The sequence below is a fragment of the Tubulanus polymorphus genome, chromosome 1 (genome assembly GCF_964204645.1).
Source record: "Tubulanus polymorphus chromosome 1, tnTubPoly1.2, whole genome shotgun sequence".
Classification (NCBI taxonomy): domain Eukaryota; kingdom Metazoa; phylum Nemertea; class Palaeonemertea; order Tubulaniformes; family Tubulanidae; genus Tubulanus; species Tubulanus polymorphus.
The window spans coordinates 4,404,424-4,424,144 of record NC_134025.1 but is presented as its reverse complement, the minus strand read 5'-3'; the positions used below and the strand labels follow the sequence as shown (position 1 = coordinate 4,424,144).

General features: G+C 38.2%; 2 protein-coding genes across 3 annotated transcripts; both read right to left on the bottom strand.

Moving 5' to 3' along the window:
* Nucleotides 1–2,912: 2,912 nt before the first annotated feature.
* Nucleotides 2,913–6,884, bottom strand: LOC141902309 (nucleolar protein 58-like). Its single transcript, XM_074789976.1, has 15 exons — nucleotides 6,793–6,884; nucleotides 6,540–6,616; nucleotides 6,312–6,364; nucleotides 6,108–6,232; nucleotides 5,792–5,928; nucleotides 5,581–5,645; nucleotides 5,347–5,481; nucleotides 5,085–5,230; nucleotides 4,865–4,991; nucleotides 4,611–4,774; nucleotides 4,384–4,518; nucleotides 4,032–4,248; nucleotides 3,880–3,957; nucleotides 3,681–3,770; nucleotides 2,913–3,592 (listed from the first exon to the last, which is right to left on the bottom strand). Exons 1-15 carry the CDS (start codon nucleotides 6,835–6,837, stop codon nucleotides 3,543–3,545), a joined length of 1,644 nt encoding a protein of 547 aa, XP_074646077.1. The 5' UTR covers nucleotides 6,838–6,884; the 3' UTR covers nucleotides 2,913–3,542.
* Nucleotides 6,885–13,750: 6,866 nt separating this feature from the next.
* LOC141914949 (uncharacterized) lies at nucleotides 13,751–16,415 on the bottom strand. 2 transcript variants are annotated; one of them, XM_074806298.1, is made up of 10 exons: nucleotides 16,306–16,415; nucleotides 16,130–16,220; nucleotides 15,878–15,963; nucleotides 15,697–15,784; nucleotides 15,252–15,425; nucleotides 15,032–15,129; nucleotides 14,784–14,911; nucleotides 14,561–14,673; nucleotides 14,327–14,478; nucleotides 13,751–14,237 (listed from the first exon to the last, which is right to left on the bottom strand). In XM_074806298.1, the coding sequence occupies exons 1-10, from the start codon at nucleotides 16,382–16,384 to the stop codon at nucleotides 14,032–14,034; spliced, it is 1,215 nt and encodes a 404-aa protein (XP_074662399.1). In that variant the 5' UTR covers nucleotides 16,385–16,415; the 3' UTR covers nucleotides 13,751–14,031. The 2 variants fall into 2 exon arrangements, with proteins under 2 accessions (XP_074662399.1, XP_074662400.1); XM_074806299.1 differs by having other exon boundaries at nucleotides 16,130–16,204; nucleotides 16,306–16,402.
* Between the last annotated feature and the right edge of the window lie 3,306 nt (nucleotides 16,416–19,721).

Genomic DNA, 19,721 nt, shown 5'->3' with positions numbered 1-19,721 from the left:
CTTGTAGGAAGCAATTCGGAGCCAGTTCCAGATTGGAAACAGCTCGTATCGATGAGATAACATATCTACGTAGATCGCTCTAAAGATTAGGTGACGAAATGGACCGTCTAAGAATGTATTAGTAAGATAGATGATATCCGATAGTGCAATGAGGATAAAAAGGTGTATAGCTTGCCGGCTGTCAGACATTCTACGAAAGACGAAAATACTAAACAATATTGAGACAAACGCCTATCACAGGTAAAGTGAAACAGATTTGAAAATAATGTTTATGGAGCGAGCAAAAATACCGCTTCTCAGTAACAATCGTAGATGCGATGCTGGTAACGGTGGTTGCGGGTTTCTATTGATGTCCATGGCTTTTCGAAGATTTCAAGAGTGATGTTCCCTAGCTGTAATCACGGTGACGAGATAAAACAGGATGTCACTATCAACAGCGTTCGTTCTCGTATTTTATGCATGTTATATAGATGAGTTGTGCAACTGATTTGCAAACCTTTAGGTGTAGCGCTTGTGGCACCTTTTCATAGGGCCGCATAGGCAAAAATATCACCTGCCTAAAAAAACTTAAAACCGGTACATATATCAATTGGGATAGGCCTAGGTTCGAGCCAGGAGACGTTTATAAAGGTATGACTTCAATAAAGTGAGGTGCCGGAAAGATTTCCTTACGGGTGTGGACGGGTGCTCGACCAGAGTCGAGGCCAGTCACGATGCTCAACTGGATTAGTTGACTATAGTGACAATCGAAATAGTTCATTAGGTATTCATCAATATTTTAAAGAAAAATACTTGTAGTTGAATAAAATGCTTTTTATGAATAAGTTAATATTTTTGTAGTTATCATGCCACGATTGAACATTTGAATATCGAAATGCTTCGAGGTGGCGCCAGAGGACGGTCAAGCAATTAAGAGAGTAATAAACTTTTGTATTTGTATTTGTTCGTCCTATACCACGATAAAATGTAATCGTATGACTTTAATCGTATGTCTTATGTCTGTCTCTGAAATGAGTAATAAAGTTTATTGAATTTAATTATATCGTATCTCTCGAAAAGCGATTATGCGTCTGAGCAAAACTTTCAAAATAGGCGCTTGTTGGTAGGTACCATTTGGATATTTTGTATGGATGCTTTTAGAAATATGTGAGGAGTAGTAACGTAGATGATTTTATATTCAAAATGATGGTGTGTATGCCATGCCATTTTGCCAGCCAGAGCAGAGTGCCAAAGAAAGGCAAAGGCAAAGGCAGTTGTTAGTTACCTAATCGTTGGTTGTAAGCTTTTTATAATCGGATGGGCTTATACCATGTGGTTTGTGAAATATCCGATCAGCCACCAGGTTACTGACTACATATGGCATATACTAGTAATGGATTCATTCTGCTAAAAAATACAATTAAGGCAAAAAAAAATTGATACCTTGTTTCTCCGCTCTGCTGAGCTTAAATGTTGACCCGGCCGGCCGCCTATCTACCCTATACATTACTCTTTTTTAAAATCGTGATCAATTTCACCATAAAAGACCCGGCCGCTATAGAAATGAACTGTTTATAAATTTTATCATATTTTACAAAAATGACCCAGCCGCTGCGGAGAAACAAGGTATCATTTTTGTTTAGCCTAATAGATAGTAGTCTAATATCTATTTTTATTATCTGAAATCGATTTTTTGGGATGTTTCTCTCGGTGAAACTGTTAAAAAAATTATTAATATTATTGTAAAAAGATGTAAAAATACATTTTTCAGGTCATTAATATTTGGATGCGGCTTATATGGTTTTATCCTGGCGCGAAATCAAGTTATTTCAAATAGAGTGCAAATCATGAAAAGCCGACAGAGGGTCCGTGATGCCATCAAAGGAGATGAAGATAACTATAAAAAGCAAATGGATACTGATGGTAGCTAAAGAAAATGAACTGTTTTCTGTGAATGATACAAAGACTTACTGCTGCTGGACAACTAAATATACATGTATAGAGCTAAGGGCCCCGAGTGACATGGCTCTCTGAAAATATTTCAGTATCGGTATTTGACATATCTGAAATGTCAGAATATTCGGAACAAATGTTTATGGCTGTGTGTGATGGCAATATCTCTGTTAGTGATCCATTGCTGAGTAATTGAATTTATAGTTACGTTGTAAATGTAAATTATGTAAATAAAAATGCACTACCATGCAACCATTTTCTAACATGGTAATTATGTATTTTATGAGTTCAATGAAGTTTTTTTTTCTAAATTCTCTTATCCTTTTGCTAAAGTATACAGTGGAACCTTGTTACAGCGAACTTTATGGCACCAGAAAATATGTTCATTAAGCAAAAGTTTGTTATATCCAGTATGAAATAAATCAAATTGTCTTACTTGGGACAAAATTCTATATTTGTTATATCTGATGAATCGTTGTAAAGAGGTTCCACTATGTACTAAGTTGATGAACGGAATGGAACATTAAATGAAAAAGAATCATCTTGTATTTACACCACAGATTGACCTTGGATGAATACTAGCGTAGGCCTATGACCAGCCCGACACACCTCTTATTCCGGTAAAGCTTATATAAATTAATTATGCTAAAATAGAATATTACCTAGAGATATGGCGGAAATATCATTTAAAATTTAGGATGGATTCATACATGTAGTATCATAATTTAGTAGATTAAGCGCCCGTTTAAAACAAAAACACGAAGTTAAGCCGCTCTTTTATCTGCAATTTCCGACCTGTTCCTAGGGTAAGAGAAATCAATGGATATGGACTTCAGCAGCCTTCACTCTGCACCAACTAATGTGCACGGCAGGGTTACAGCATTGCATCCTTCGAATTGTCAGCAATTCCCCTATATCTGACCTGTACGACTGATGTGAAGAATTGACCTCGAGCATACTAAAACATTCATTTATGTTGTGTTTATTTGAGAAATGATAAATTCTTTCATTACGGAATAGAATTTAATGGTATTTACAATTAAATCATGATATCAATTAGCACAAAGTATAATGTAACAAAATATTTCATGTAGTAGTAATCATCGCATCGAGCAACCCTGGTTACGAATTGTTGCATGATCGCAAGCTCTTCTAAAATCAGTTTCACGTCAATTAACACATCTCTCTTAAAATAACTTCAATATTAGTTACTAAAACTATAAATGGCATATCGAGTGCTAATAATATTACACGTGCTCACTGATTTTATACTATGTAGGATTGCATGAAGATTTAAGAACTGATCATAATCAATTATACTAAAATATGAAAATAAGACATCATTAAAATCATTAATGTACTTCAATCTTTGCTTTCAGGGCATCAGGTTAAGCTTTTCAAGAATCATCCATCACCTCTTCACTAAATAATATTACCTAGATACCCACAAGACAATTTCACTGGGTTTAAGGTACATGTATATACAGTATTTAATAAATGCCAATCTGTTACATCACTCCATACATATATGCATTCATTATCTTTCATGACTCTGGAAGCATTTACTGATGCTATCACACTCATTATCATTCACTAATTTGATTCCATCTTTATTTCTTATCTTTCTTCTTTTTCTTTTTCTTCTCACTGCTCGGAGTAGCTGAAGTGGAAGATCGTTAGAATATTGCTCAGTTTTTGGGGAATGCAGGGTCGAGAGCAAAATATCTTCAGCTCATTTCTACACTTACCATCTTCCTGCGTCGTATCTAATGTCGAGTCAGCATCCTTTTCTTTCTTCTTTTTTTTCTTCGGCTTTGACTCAGAAACAGATGTATCAGCTGTGAATAGAAGTGCCAATCATTGTCATAAAAGGGATTAAGAAATTCAATGTCTCGAAGTACCGCTACATAGGAAACCATACTATTTGACGGAAATTACTAAACATACCTTCCATAGTACTATCCAAGGTAGTATCAGCCTCAGTTTTAATCTTCTTTTTCTTTTTCTTCTTTTCCGAAGATGGTGCTGAAAAATTATCATCATTATTCAGTCTCCATTTGAATTTTGTCGTTTTTTTTTCTTTTATTCATTTTACATACCTTCAGTGGCTTCTTCAGATTCAGTTTTGATTTTTTTCTTTGCTGGAGAATCACCGTTTGGCACATGTTTAGTATCTTCTTCCTCATCAAGTTTACGTTTTTTCGGTATACTGGGTAAAGTTGAGTCAGCGCCCGCATTATAAGTCTCAACATTGCCCTTACCTACATATTTTTCCCATTTTGCCTTTTGTTTACCGGTACCGCTGATCTTTTTGGCCTATGAACAAATATATATGTAAACGAATTGAAATAGTTGTTTGATAATTTCAGATTTCCTTTACATCAAAGGGAACCAAATTAATCTTCTAGCGTATTGCCTTTTACTAGCTTCAACTTTATATCATTAACTTACCCCGCCTTCTTCTAGCATACGCATTCTCGCTTCTAACTTTGCTCTATGTTCCATACCGAGGTCAGTTCCGACATCTTCTCCTAAAGCATCTACTCGAATAGCTAGTGAAGATTTGGCGGCCAACATACGTGACATCTTCAAACAAAACAATGGGCAAACATAAGCTAAATGCACACGATGCCAATAAGTCAAAGACATATAATGACTACCAGTCGAAAATTACTTACTTTTCCCTTATTCTTGGCACTAGTTGTGCCAACCATTGAAGCGTGGTAGATCAAACCATATTTGGGAGTATCGTGCTTCGTTTTCAACGCACGGAATAAAGCTTTCTCGGCGCCGAGAATCTGAACTGTGGATGCTGGATGTTTAGCCAAGTTCATTAAAGAGCCTGAAGCAAAGATAGTTATCAAATCATTGGTTTTAAAAATTTGATAAACATCGAATATGAAATGCGAAATAAATAGAGTACGAGTATTACCTGCATGTGAAATGAGTCTAGCACCGACAAGTTCACCGACGAGTACAGTAAGATTCGGAGCAATTGCAACCATTCGATTTTTTAGATAATCGTATAACTGAGCTCTATAATCTGTGATTTCAATTACCTGTTAACAGAGATTGAATCAATAAACATATACCGTAAAACTCACAATGATATATTATAAATACAGATAACATTTAAAGCCGTGACAATTCACCTGATCACATAAGTAAGTGATATTTTCGATATCTTCCTCTGATACTTCAGTTCCCATTGATATTTCCGCAGCTTCTTTGACTTCACTTTCGACCTCCTCGGGTAAAATTGATGAAAAATCAGTCTCTGCACAGTTTATTCGACTTCCTAAAAACAACAAATACTAAATTGTTATCGTCTCCAGTGGTATTCAAAACATTCGACACCAACATTAGTATCAATTGTTTTATATAATACCTCAAAATATTTACTTTACTACTTACCCATCTTTTTAACACATTTAGCGAAAGCTAAATTATCTGAAACTATCTTTCCCATTTCTGGAAAGTGCCAACCATACCATTCACGGGCTCTCATGGCGTAATTGTTTAATTCTTTGTCCAAATCGTCGAGTAATGCTGAAGATCGAGTAGAAATAAGATGGAATTCATTGATAAAACAATTGAAATTCAGTGGTTACTTAAGAATATTGTAACTACATTTGAAGACACACTTACAAATAGCTTGCACGATCATAGTATCCACTTTGTCAGGGCTGAACTTTAATTTATAACGCGAAAGACTGAAACAAATATCTTGCATTAATTACTGTTTACTTAGCACCTCCTAGAGCTGCAGACCTCTATCATTCAAATTGAACTACTGTACATGGAAAATTATAATGATGAGGCTAATTCGCACCATTTATCATACGTGAAGTAAGCCTACCTGTGGGCAAGACCTAGAGACATTGCAGATAATTCTTTTTCTCCTAGACCAGTAATTAGGCTGTTAACTTGTGACCTTATACCTCTCATCAATTCATGGACAGCAGAATTGCTAACACACTGCATGTCTAGCTTTTCCTACAAAATCACCGAGGTATTGTTGGTTAGAAATAAGGCATTTCTTATTCAAAACTCCGAAACTGTCAGACAATAAACGCTTTGATATCAACTGTGGGTTTTTACTTGTTAAGTCTAAATACCGAGATTAATATCAGTCTTCCAGTCACTTAATTGGCTATTCTTGAGAATTAACCTACCTTTATTAAACCACCTAATTTAGAATCCGATACTAGAAGTTTCTCTTGCGCTTCTTGGGCTACAACCTTTTTCAGTAATTTTTTTAAGCATTTTCCCATTTTACCTTCAACTGCAGCAGTGACAGCTGAAAAGATATGTTTGTGATCGATTAATTACAGATATCATCCATTTCATTTCACTGATTAAGGATTAAATTGAAATACCTGCAAGTGCTTCTGTGGTATCATTGAATTTTGAGAAATGCTTTAATTTGACTCTAAAATGAAAATAGCATAAGACTGTTAGCTCATATATATGCTAATTACTTTAAATGGTAAACTATAACACTTCACAAAGACAAAGACATAGTTAATTCAATCTACAAAGACTAAAGAGCATATCACAAAAAAAGGCCGCAATATAAGTCAATCGATCTACCTTCAGCAACTTACACTTTATTAGCTTTCTCTGGAGATTCAAAATCTAAATACAAGTTCTCTGTTTCTTGTAATTTTTTTTCATCGAGTAGCTGAAATCATATGAAAACAAACTGTTTAACCATACGATACACGAAATTAATTTGAATTGAATTTGAGAATTGAGAGAATAGTCAGGCTACAACACATATTTAGTGAAAAAGAATGGACTATTAATGATAACGCATATTGTAATTGCTACTTCAGATATTAAACGATAACGATTTACCTTAAATACGGCATAACCGGCCGCAGTTTCAAATAAAACCAACATTTCAATTCTGATTTATAAACTCTAGTTTGGAAACAACACGTGGGCCTTGGATTCAGAATGTTGCGTCGATTTAAAAGTTAACTAAATGAATATTCTTAGTAAAACATATCATTTTCCCAATAAAAACAATTCCAGAATTATTTTGAAAACGAAATTTTAATTTTCTAAATGAAAAATATGGAACATAAGTGAAATGATGGTTGATTATTGGAAAAGTGTATTGAAAAATTGTTGTTACATTCGTAAAACCTGAGGGCCGATTGTTGAGAACATTACAAACGAAAATCAATGTTAGTTAAAACCATTAATCCCGCAAAAATTAAAGTACAGATGCGTGTAAAATAACAGTGATGTTTATCAATTTCGATGGTATGAAATCATTTTTGAACTTCATCAGTTTACATATTTATGTGTTTATGCAGTGTGATGCCGAATCCGGATATTAGCGACCACCGCGTATAGTTTCACACGTCTATATGACCTAAAGCCAGTATTTTACTTCCTGGTTCAAGAATATTTTAGTGCAGTGTTTGATTTACGTGCATTTCACTTCAACAAAAGGGTATACGAACCGTTTATGGAGGTGAAAGTTTGAAGGAAGGGCATATAGGATTGAAATCAGTTCCAAAGCAGGTATGAATGATTTTTATTTCACAACCCACTAAAAGAAGGAGAACAAGAAGAATGTGACATTGATGACAAGTCTTCTCGCCTGATCTGCTGCTGATCGACACAAACACTACAAATCCTCGCTAAGCTTTTTCTCAGATCACTCCATCCATCCGCTGGCACGCTAAAATGATCAAAGTTGCTCCATTCTGTTCTGGCATCGCTTAGGCCTATTAATTAGGCTTAGGTTTGTTATGTTTGCATGAAACTACATGACATATGACATATTTATGGTGGCTGATAAGGGCCATAGCGTAAAATTCCTGGTATGTAAATGAGGGCGCCAGAACGCCAGAACGCCAAAACGAAAAAAAACGTCCAATTTTCTCTGAAAGTTCGTTTTGGCGCGCCAAAACAAAGAAAATTCCGTTTTGGCGCCCCCGCCAAAACGAACTTTCATTTTGGCGCCCCCGCCAAAACGAACTTTCGTTTTGGCGCCCCCGCCAAAACAACGAAAAACGTCGAAATTTCTCTAAAAGTTCGTTTTGGCGCGCCAAAACGGAGAATATTCCGTTTTGGCGCCCCCGCCAAAACGAACTTTCATTTTGGCGCCCCCGCCAAAACGAACTTTCGTTTTGGCGCCCCCGCCAAAACAACGAAAAACGTCGAAATTTCTCTAAAAGTTCGTTTTGGCGCGCCAAAACGAAGAAAATTCCGTTTTGGCGCCCCCGCCAAAACGAACTTTCATTTTGGCGCCCCCGCCAAAACGAACTTTCGTTTTGGCGCCCCCGCCAAAACAACGAAAAACGTCGAAATTTCTCTAAAAGTTCGTTTTGGCGCGCCAAAACGGAGAATATTCCGTTTTGGCGCCCCCGCCAAAACGAACTTTCATTTTGGCGCCCCCGCCAAAACGAACTTTCGTTTTGGCGCCCCCGCCAAAACAACGAAAAACGTCGAAATTTCTCTAAAAGTTCGTTTTGGCGCGCCAAAACAAAGAAAATTCCGTTTTGGCGCCCCCGCCAAAACGAACTTTCATTTTGGCGCCCCCGCCAAAACGAACTTTCGTTTTGGCGCCCCCGCCAAAACAACGAAAAACGTCGAAATTTCTCTAAAAGTTCGTTTTGGCGCGCCAAAACGGAGAATATTCCGTTTTGGCGCCCCCGCCAAAACGAACTTTCATTTTGGCGCCCCCGCCAAAACGAACTTTCGTTTTGGCGCCCCCGCCAAAACAACGAAAAACGTCGAAATTTCTCTAAAAGTTCGTTTTGGCGCGCCAAAACGGAGAATATTCCGTTTTGGCGCCCCCGCCAAAACGAACTTTCATTTTGGCGCCCCCGCCAAAACGAACTTTCGTTTTGGCGCCCCCGCCAAAACAACGAAAAACGTCGAAATTTCTCTAAAAGTTCGTTTTGGCGCGCCAAAACGGAGAATATTCCGTTTTGGCGCCCCCGCCAAAACGAACTTTCATTTTGGCGCCCCCGCCAAAACGAACTTTCGTTTTGGCGCCCCCGCCAAAACAACGAAAAACGTCGAAATTTCTCTAAAAGTTCGTTTTGGCGCGCCAAAACGGAGAATATTCCGTTTTGGCGCCCCCGCCAAAACGAACTTTCATTTTGGCGCCCCCGCCAAAACGAACTTTCGTTTTGGCGCCCCCCGCCAAACAGCGAAAAACGTCGAACTTTCTTTGAAAATCCGATTCGTCTCCCTTCGATTTTGTTGTTACGAGTCGGATCTAGGTATACGTGATAATACATATCGTTGTCGATGGTGGTGGTGTATACATTAACGGACTAACGAACAGGTATGTAGCCTATTCAGGGTTAAATGCAGGGGTTTTCTTTGGGTCCTCGAGAACCCCTCCCACTTGGAAAACTACTTTTCAAAGTAGACATGTTAGGCCTACATCTTAAATGTATGAGATGATCAAGTAGCGCCTAAAAACGCTTACAATTCATGAAAATGGGACTAAGTTTTTAAGATTTCTCGGGATGACCAGCAGAGCACCACCGTACCCCCTCGACCCCCACTCCTTAAAAAATGCTGGATCAGCCCCTGGTATCATTTAAATCCTATACATTGCCTCGCATTGCTTAGCTCACATAGGCCTATTCATAAACTTTGTTCTTTAATATGCCAATATATTTTAAAAATCGATTGATTTTCGGCCGCTGAAAACATATTAAAAAAACCGATGTCGTTCTCTGGTATGCGCAGGCAATATAACACGTACTGGTAGTATTCTAAGTTTTCGACGTGAGCCGTTTCTCTCGTACTGCCTAATCATTGTAAGCGACGATTATTTTGCTCGGTCTGCATTAGTGAAAACTAATGAATTATAATCATTCAATGGCGTTAATTCGTAAATGTCTTCTTTACAGATGGACAACATACTCCTAGAATTGGGATTAGGCCAATACATTGCAAAGTTTCTCGAAAATAAGGTACCGTGTTTCAATACTTTATGTATACACAGACTTGCCCCGATTGGTAATGCTATAGGGCCATAACTTCTGAAAATGTATCATATTTTAATTTCTCATCCAGATAGGTGTTAGTGACGTCACGACCATGACAGATAATGATTTTGAAGCAGCAGGAGTTACAGCTATCGGGGATAGAGTCCGGCTAAGGAATAGGTGTAGGATAGTAAATTCTCAGCCTAAAGAAGATGAAAATGTGTCTAGTGCAGGTAATAATTTGAGTTTTAAGATAAATCACGTGCTTAATTCCAACTTTCATGACCGTTGTCACTGACCGTTACGCTAATTCAATTCTGTCCATGAGATTGTGCTATCAGAGGGTTATACTTTTAGAGAGGTTATGAAGGCTTGTGCCTATTTCTCGTGATTAAGCTAAGCTGAGGTCGACTTACGACGACCATCTCGTCGTAAAAACAGCGGTAGTAAACACGTGACCGCCGATTGGCGATTCGTTTGTCACAGTCAGATCGACAACGATTCAATCATCGCCGAGTCCAAAGGTCATTTGACGCATAACTCATCGCTGAAATAGAACTTGTTCTATCCTTGCGATTCGACTTACGACGGGTCTGCGATCAATGGATCTTTTTACAAATTTGTAAATTGTTTACTTGAAATATATAACACTTTCCTTTATTATTTCATTTTCAGGATCATCTAGTGTTTTGTGCAGGTTGAGAACGCAATTTCAAAAACGGAAGGCCGGCACCAAGAAATCAATGACGACAAAAAATGCAGAGAAAGATACACGACGAATAAAACTAGGTTGGAAACACGCCATCAAAAGCGGGACCTTTGTACTAGTTACTGCAAGCAAGGGTGGGGGGACACACACTTTGGACCTGAAAAAAGAAATGAACTTGTCGGCCTTAACCATGGAGTTCTTAAACCTATTTTTTCCAGACGGCAAATCGAATGCGATGAACCTAAAAATCAATGATGTGAGCTATTACTTAGCAAATTTCAATGGTAATCGGTTATGTGATTATCTTGAGTGTGGTAATGTTTTTGGTCTAGAGGCCTACATCGCAGCACATAAAACAAACCCTATTAGGCTCTATCTTCACACAACTGTTTTAGTTGACGATAGTGATGATGAAACATCCTTGCCATCCATGTCATCCTTTCTTGCTAATACCCACCAGCCACCGATTTCTGAGTCAACTTTACCTATGTTTTCGTTGATGCAACCGGCATTGTCGTTTACGCCAGCAGCCTCATCTACAATTTCGGCTAGTAGTGATATTCAACCTATCGTTTTAACTACGCATACCCAATCTGCCCATACACTTTCAACTCCATTTGCGGCCGGGATTCAGTCTGGTTATGTGCCTACCGGTGCTGTTGGCATACATACGGGTGCAAATGATACACATTCCCGTGATGGTATAGCAGATATCAACTTTAATGATTTCGAATTGATACAGCCTGATACGCCTACAATTCAATTCAGAGTACAGACTAGTGGCGAGTTATCACAAGAAGAGATTAATCGCATTGAACGGGAAGAATACAACCTTCTGGTTCGCAGAACAGCCATGGTCGAAGATATGATAAACGCTTTTTGTGATGCATCGGTGATGGGGAAAATAATAAATGCTCGAATGATACTCCCTAATGGAAATGTTGAAGCCGGAGAAGGACACGGTGTCTTTCGAGAGTGTCTTACTGAATTTTGGTCAGAATTTAGAAAGCAATGTATGACGGGTAGTAGTCAGATGATCCCTCTCATACGCCATGATTATGGCACAGAGAAATGGGAGGCTGTAGGACGCATCATCAGTAAAGGATTTCAGGAAACATCATATTTCCCAATATTCCTCGCGCAGCCATTTGTTTCCGAATTGTTCTTCCAGCAGGATGATAGCGTAGACTTGGTCGAATCATTCCTGAAATATGTTTCTCCGTCTGAGGAGCTGGTATTTCGACGCGCATTGGCTAATTTCGATGATGAAGCAAATGACGTCGAAGAGATAATAGACATACTGGGGGGATATGAATGTCGGAAACTTCCTACGAAGGAGAACTTCTCCATGTTGATTCGGGAAATTAGTCACCAGGAATTGGTGCAAAAGCCGAGATTTATAGTTGATTGTATAAAACCTATGATACAGAAATATGTAACAATATCATATAAACAGTACCTCGATCTTTGTACGGATCTTAAACCCTCCTGTCGCAAAGTGGTAGAATTACTTTCTTTTCCAAACGTTTTGTCAGCTCCTCAGTCAAATGTTGCTACGTTACTGAAGAGATATGTCAGATCATTGGATGAAAGCATGTTGTCTAAGTTCCTCCGCTATTGTACTGGTTCTGACATCTGTAACTGCCAAAAGATTGACGTGACCTTTACTAAGGTAGACGGTCTCCAACGAGCTCCAGTTGCTCGAACATGTGCCCAGATATTGGAGTTACCAGAAACATATGACGAATACGTCGAACTGAAACAAGAATTCGATAATATTCTCCAGAGCAATGTTTGGGTTATGGACGTCGTATAAAATTATTCTAGAAACGAAATGACGTAATCCACGTAAGTTTCATATTTTCAAAGTTGGATCAAAACGTGTTTAAGTTCTTTTGTTTAGGCCAAAAGTGGTGTGTTTATTTTTAATATTGCCAGCCCTGATGTCGTTTCTTTTATCATAGAATTACTTAGTGACGATCTTTTGATGATAGAAGTAATTATTCATGCAGTGCATTTTGACCAGGTTCTACAGTTCTCGGTTAAGTTTGACTCTAGAGTTAAAGCATTGGAAATATTGAAAAAAACCGACTTGACTCTCGAGTCAAACCTTACCGAGAGCTGTTAAACTTGCTCCTTATATTTGTCGTTTCAAATTAGGGAATCAATCATGACCAAATACGTTTTTTGTTTGTATTGAAAACAGGGCGATTTGGGGGTGCCACTTCTCTGCTGTCAAGTTATGTTTTGTCTCGAAATTGTAAGACAATCATCTTTAAGTACATATTGATATATTGTATCAACACGGTATTAAAACGTAGATAATGTTTTAAGGCTTTTAAGAGAAACTTTGATACTTCGATTAAAATATTCAAATATCTTCACTTCATTGCGTTTTCGTTCTTTCATGGTGTCTCACTTTCACTCGAGCTGCAAATGATATCGTAGTACGAAAGTGTCATTGGCACGTATTCGAACACGATTAAATTATATACTGTCAAAATTGCACATTCATATAGAGATACAGTGGAACTCGTTATAACTAACTGGGATACAACGATTCATCGGACATAACAAATACAAGATTGTGTCCCACATTAGACAATTTGATTAATTTCACACTGGATATGACGAAATATCTGTTAAAATGAACAATATTTTCTGGTCCCCAGAGGTTCGTTGTAACGAGGTTCCAATGTATGCATCTTCACCTGTCGTGGGAATCGAATTCACTAAGCTAAAGCCGTGTTCCCCGAACCCCTTGACCTCGCGAGTCGTTGGAGTCGTTACTAGCCGACCAGAATCCGGTCGTACCAATCACAGCGCTTTAAGCAAACGATATTATAGGCTTCTGTTGATTTTCCCGTTAAATGGACCAATCAACGTACAAGGAGGTATTTCAACCAGTAATGAAATCACGCGTCGTGAGGCCAGGGGGTGGTGGAAACGAGTTCGGGGTGCGATACCAGACCCCTGGCATGCGAGGATGAAAGATATGTGACTTGTCCATAAGACCACTTTTTAAACAACCGCTTCATAGAACTTTCTCAAAATAAATTTAATCAAAAATACATCTTTTTGAACCATACGCAAATTTATTCTGAAGCGTTTTGAGAATAGCGGATACTGGAGTACGCTTTCGCAGATAATTCTCCATGTAAATTGATGGCACGCGTATTCTATTTCTGAGACACCTACTTAAGATGGGGTTGGATAGCGAATTAAAACATGGGTAGTGTTAGTATGATGTATTACTAAGCCCAAACAGTCGCATGAATCCATGAAAAATTACAATCATATTCTTTTCAACGCGTAACGTGTATCATAGATATATTTGAATCTTCGAAATACATCATGAACAGACAACACATAAACCGTGCAGGACAGATACGTATAAAAATGATTCTAACATGTATGCTCTCAGAATTGAGTTAATAGCCAGTCATACAAAGCAGCGGCTTCTGGGGTTGATGTCGGTCTTGATTGTTGTCCCTGCCTCGTTATAAGATCACACATCGCTGAAAAGTCCGGATCACAGCCTCTCGATTCATTCGGCTTACTACAAAATTCCTCTCGAATTTGCGGAAGTAGTCCAGCGTCCACTGGAAATTTGTAGTCTATCGTGCCTGAAAATATTATTTCGTATTATCAAGAAGTGATAAAAACATCGTAAACTTAGAAACCTATGCTCATTTTTATACAGCGTATTTCGTACCGTAATATTCCGGCGAGAAGTATAATAGATCAGGTTTTCCGGGTGGAACATCCACATTTCGTTGAGGCCTGATGGCATGTGTATTCCACTCCTGCACGAAATCCTGAAGATCGGCATTTATCAAATCAAAAAAACAGTATCTTAAGGTTTGACTGAAAAATATTGGAGAAAGGGAAATTACTACGTGGATCACAAAAAATCGCAACGCGCTTTAAAGGCGGGTATTTAACCTACATGTGCACAACGTCCGCGGTAGATAGACTTCCATTTTCCTCCATATCTTTAAATACGTTCATCCAAAACTGAACAACTTCGTTTCGAAGACTTCGCCACCATCGTTCAATGCGCTTAAAACAAAGAAAAATAAAATAATTGGTGAGTTTTGAAGTATCTTAAGTTGGTTCTAGCGCAGAAATGGGGATTGTCCAAATCTACCCATATTAATGACACCACGAACCTGATTACTCGTAGATCTACCCACAAGAACGCACGTTTCGTCGTCATATTCTGCTCTAAAGGCCTTCTGAATCGCTGCAATTCTGCCATTTTCGGTTCCAGCGTCCATACGGATGCAGCGAGGAACTGCTGAATGATGATATAAAGATGACGGTCAGAGTATTATCTTAATCGACGATTGATAACAGATAAATTTTCCCAGGCATAATTTCGGCACATTGTGTATTTATATATGACAATTCTATCTACCTTCAATGTCCTGAACGAAATCTAAAAAGTACCACGCAACCACCTCTGGGTCATTATTAGTATTTCCAACTCTTAACCAAAGGATTCGTCGGGAAAATCTTTTAAATATAGACTGTGTTTATGAACATGTTCGACAAACCAAATTCTGAACTTATAGCAACTGCTGTTGATAGGTGGAAATAATATCTTTTAGGATATATCAATTATATATTATGTTTACCCATCTATACACCCATGAATCGGGAAACCAAAAGGCTTGAGCTTGTCATAACCATCGAGATGGACAAGATAATTGGGACCCTTGTTAAAGTAACGTCGTCGTCTTAAAACTCCATGGGTCCTATTCTGTACTCCTTCGAAGTCTAAATTCTGAAGGATATTGGAAACTAGAGACCTAGAAGTAAACAATCATATAACACATGAGTGAAGTGATCCAGATCTCATCTTAAAGGTCTTACATCAATCAAATACACATTTATACATATGCTGGCCGATTCGAAAGTTCTTTTTGTCAGGAGTAACAAAACTGACAATTCTTCAATTTGGCCAAAAAATATTTTTCGAGAAATTAAGTTTTTTTAGTTATGGCGTTTTGGTACTTTAGCGCCCTCATTTATCATGTCAGGAATTAACCGTGTAGGTAGCCACCCGATCATACATCTTACCTAGGGGCTCTTATTCCGTAGCGTTGACGGAGACGTTGTGACATAGCACGATATCCCATGCAACATCCGCTGCCAGCAAGCTCAACCTGTAATAATGCAGAGAACATAATCTTAAACCCAAAAGACATTTTCAATTTCTATCAGATATAAGCATCACTTCAAAAATTCGGATTACTTTCCTCGACTGCAGCGGTTACGTCATTGAGAACGTAATTGTTGTTTCTTTTCAAACCTAACCTATTCAATTGTCGTTTGAGGTGGCGTTCACTGAAAGTTTAAAATAAACAAGACGGTTTGTGAACTAAACTACTATATCACATCATTATAAGGAGTAATATTGAATAAAAATGGCAGTGCCCATACGTAGCTGCAGACAATTAAAATCTATTCTTAGACCATCTTGATGTAGGCCATGGAATTTATATATACGTACCTAATAGTTATTCCGAAGTTAGATAACATGGCAATCCTCATTTCTGCATTTGTGTACCCATCTGCAAAAAGCTTCCTAACAGTATCATCAACTAGAGGAATCTGTTAAGATCATCAACAAGATCAACAGCAAAATCGACCGTTGAGCAACTTGGTCTTTATTACGTAAAAGGATACAAGTCCGAACGGTGTCCATTATAATTAAGCGGTCGTGCACGAGTACGTATGCGTATGTACATAATTTGTATGTCAGCATCTGGAGTAGACACGTTTCCGGGGCGCCAAAACGAAAGTTCGTTTTAGCGGGGGCGCCAAAATGAAAGTTCGTTTTGGCGGGGGCGCCAAAACGGAATTTTCTTTGTTTTGGCGCGCCAAAACGAACTTTTAGAGAAATTTCGACGTTTTTCGTTGTTTTGGCGGGGGCGCCAAAACGAAAGTTCGTTTTGGCGGGGGCGCCAAAATGAAAGTTCGTTTTGGCGTGGGCGCCAAAACGGAATATTCTCCGTTTTGGCGCGCCAAAACGAACTTTTAGAGAAATTTCGACGTTTTTCGTTGTTTTGGCGGGGGCGCCAAAACGAAAGTTCGTTTTGGCGGGGGCGCCAAAATGAAAGTTCGTTTTGGCGGGGGCGCCAAAACGGAATTTTCTTTGTTTTGGCGCGCCAAAACGAACTTTTAGAGAAATTTCGACGTTTTTCGTTGTTTTGGCGGGGGCGCCAAAACGAAAGTTCGTTTTGGCGGGGGCGCCAAAATGAAAGTTCGTTTTGGCGGGGGCGCCAAAACGGAATATTCTCCGTTTTGGCGCGCCAAAACGAACTTTTAGAGAAATTTCGACGTTTTTCGTTGTTTTGGCGGGGGCGCCAAAACGAAAGTTCGTTTTGGCGGGGGCGCCAAAATGAAAGTTCGTTTTGGCGGGGGCGCCAAAACGGAATATTCTCCGTTTTGGCGCGCCAAAACGAACTTTTAGAGAAATTTCGACGTTTTTCGTTGTTTTGGCGGGGGCGCCAAAACGAAAGTTCGTTTTGGCGGGGGCGCCAAAATGAAAGTTCGTTTTGGCGGGGGCGCCAAAACGGAATTTTCTTTGTTTTGGCGCGCCAAAACGAACTTTTAGAGAAATTTCGACGTTTTTCGTTGTTTTGGCGGGGGCGCCAAAACGAAAGTTCGTTTTGGCGGGGGCGCCAAAATGAAAGTTCGTTTTGGCGGGGGCGCCAAAACGGAATTTTCTTTGTTTTGGCGCGCCAAAACGAACTTTTAGAGAAATTTCGACGTTTTTCGTTGTTTTGGCGGGGGCGCCAAAACGAAAGTTCGTTTTGGCGGGGGCGCCAAAATGAAAGTTCGTTTTGGCGGGGGCGCCAAAACGGAATTTTCTTTGTTTTGGCGCGCCAAAACGAACTTTCAGAGAAAATTGGACGTTTTTTTTCGTTTTGGCGTTCTGGCGTTCTGGCGCCCTCATTTACATACCAGGAATTTTACGCTATGGCCCTTATCAGCCACCATACATATTGATATATTTCAGAAATTCTATATTGATTTTTGAAAATAATTTTTTCTCCGAGTTGTTTTTCCATTGAATATGCTTTCTAATTGCGCAAATGTGATATCCTACAAGGGCTTATGCCTAGTACCAGTAGATGTGTCAAATTGATATTTTCTGTCATTGAATACTGAATAGGAAGAAACAGGTTTGGTATGTTTTATATTGCTGTACTGTATTAGGGTATACTTTCATGTGATCGCGTATTTGAGTCACAGGATACAGGATGCCTTTATTTTCCGAAAAATTACTTCAACAAGGAAGTTATTGATTTTTATTGCAATTTATTCAATTCATTGAGCCATTTATTGTAAAAATCTATTCATGCCTTATTTATAATTGTGACGTGCAGCATTATACAAAATATAGGCATACATGTTTACGTCAGTTTTTTGGAAACTCTTAGAAGTCTGAGCTTAACAAGAAGAGTCCTATTTTCTTGGATTAATTATCATCTTAGAGTAAAAAACTTTTGGACAAACCTCCTGATAGCACTAAGTTTAGTTGACACAATCGAGGTATGTCTAACAACTATTTGATATAATGGTACATTTCATTGTATCATAATCATTTGTGAAGCCATCTATCGTTATGTTTGATTATTTGTAGTCTACATTGCCTTAGAGTTGTTCAATTCTGCTGAAAGATGGCAGTGCTGTCTATTGTTTTCGTTGAATTTATCAATGAAACTGGGATTGGTTCATTGTAAACATACATTACATACACGACTCCAATTACGAATGCCGACGCATTAAGAAAGCCATATTTTCATTCCATTTCAAGTAAATTATTTAATCAACATTAGCGAATAGATGCAATTTAAATGCGTATGATGTTATGTTTAATACTCGGGCAATTTTTCTTCTCAAAATGAACCAAATGTTGTCATGACAACAGCATCTTGGCGAACTCATTCATCAGATGGTTACTGGGAGTGTTGTGAGTTACTACCCCCGGAGACTCAACTCGTAAGCTGTCATCGTGTATCTCATTATGCAGCCCGATTCATTGAAAAAATTCTGCCTAACTCCAAATCATTTTGTCTCGTTTTGTCTAAAGATTAATTACGTATTGCAATCTCCCTTTTATCATTCATTAATTTACACCCCCAAGGTTGCATTCATTGAGGTTGGTATATTTGGCAGTATGCTGTGAATAATTCAATATGGTAGCTAGCTTTACAAGGTCATGTTATTGCAACGCAATAACACCGCTTTGGGATGGGTTGAGGGGGTCAGGTGAATGTGTTTCATTACTAATGCATTGAGTTTTGGAAAATATTTTATGAAGGCAAGGTACATAAATAACGAATTAACTGACTTTTTTTCCATGAGGTTTGTTTTGTTAGCAGTTATAAAAGCCTGTATTCCCAGTAATGTAATCTTAATATAAAGCCATTTATCATTTCATTTTCTGGTTTGGTTATGAAATCATTTCGAGTTTGATCATCGCTGCCAGCATGATTACAAGGCTACATGCACATAATTCCAATATGGCTGCATAGTTTCATACATGAAAAGCGTATGCAATGATGGATATATTGACAATAGAAAAGAGGAAGAAGAAATATATCCTTATTTGGACAATGAAAATATTCATGTTGGATACAAACCCTCATTTTGTGTAGAACCAAAAGATAATTGAAAAAAAAAATGATTTTAGGATGACGTTGCATTGAATAGACAATAATACAATGTACTGTTTTATTCCTAGATCAGTTTAAGACCAACTTAGCTCTAGGCCTAAAGCCAATCTAACTACTTAATTTAAGACCTATCTTAAGATTTTAAGATCACTTTTGGAATCAAGTCTCGACTATGAAACTGGCCTTTAGTGTTGGATAAAGATTTAGGCCTAACACTAATTTGGTTTTAAACTAAATTTTGAATTCATAGGAGATGATGAATTGATGATTGTTTGACATTTATGTCTAGCATTCTGAATATTTTCGATCAATTCATAAGGATCATATGGTTGTGCCACTCCCCATTGACTTGCCTTGTTATTAATCAATATCCACTTATGTGCAGAAGTGTATCTGAAATATTTGAGAATTTCTCGT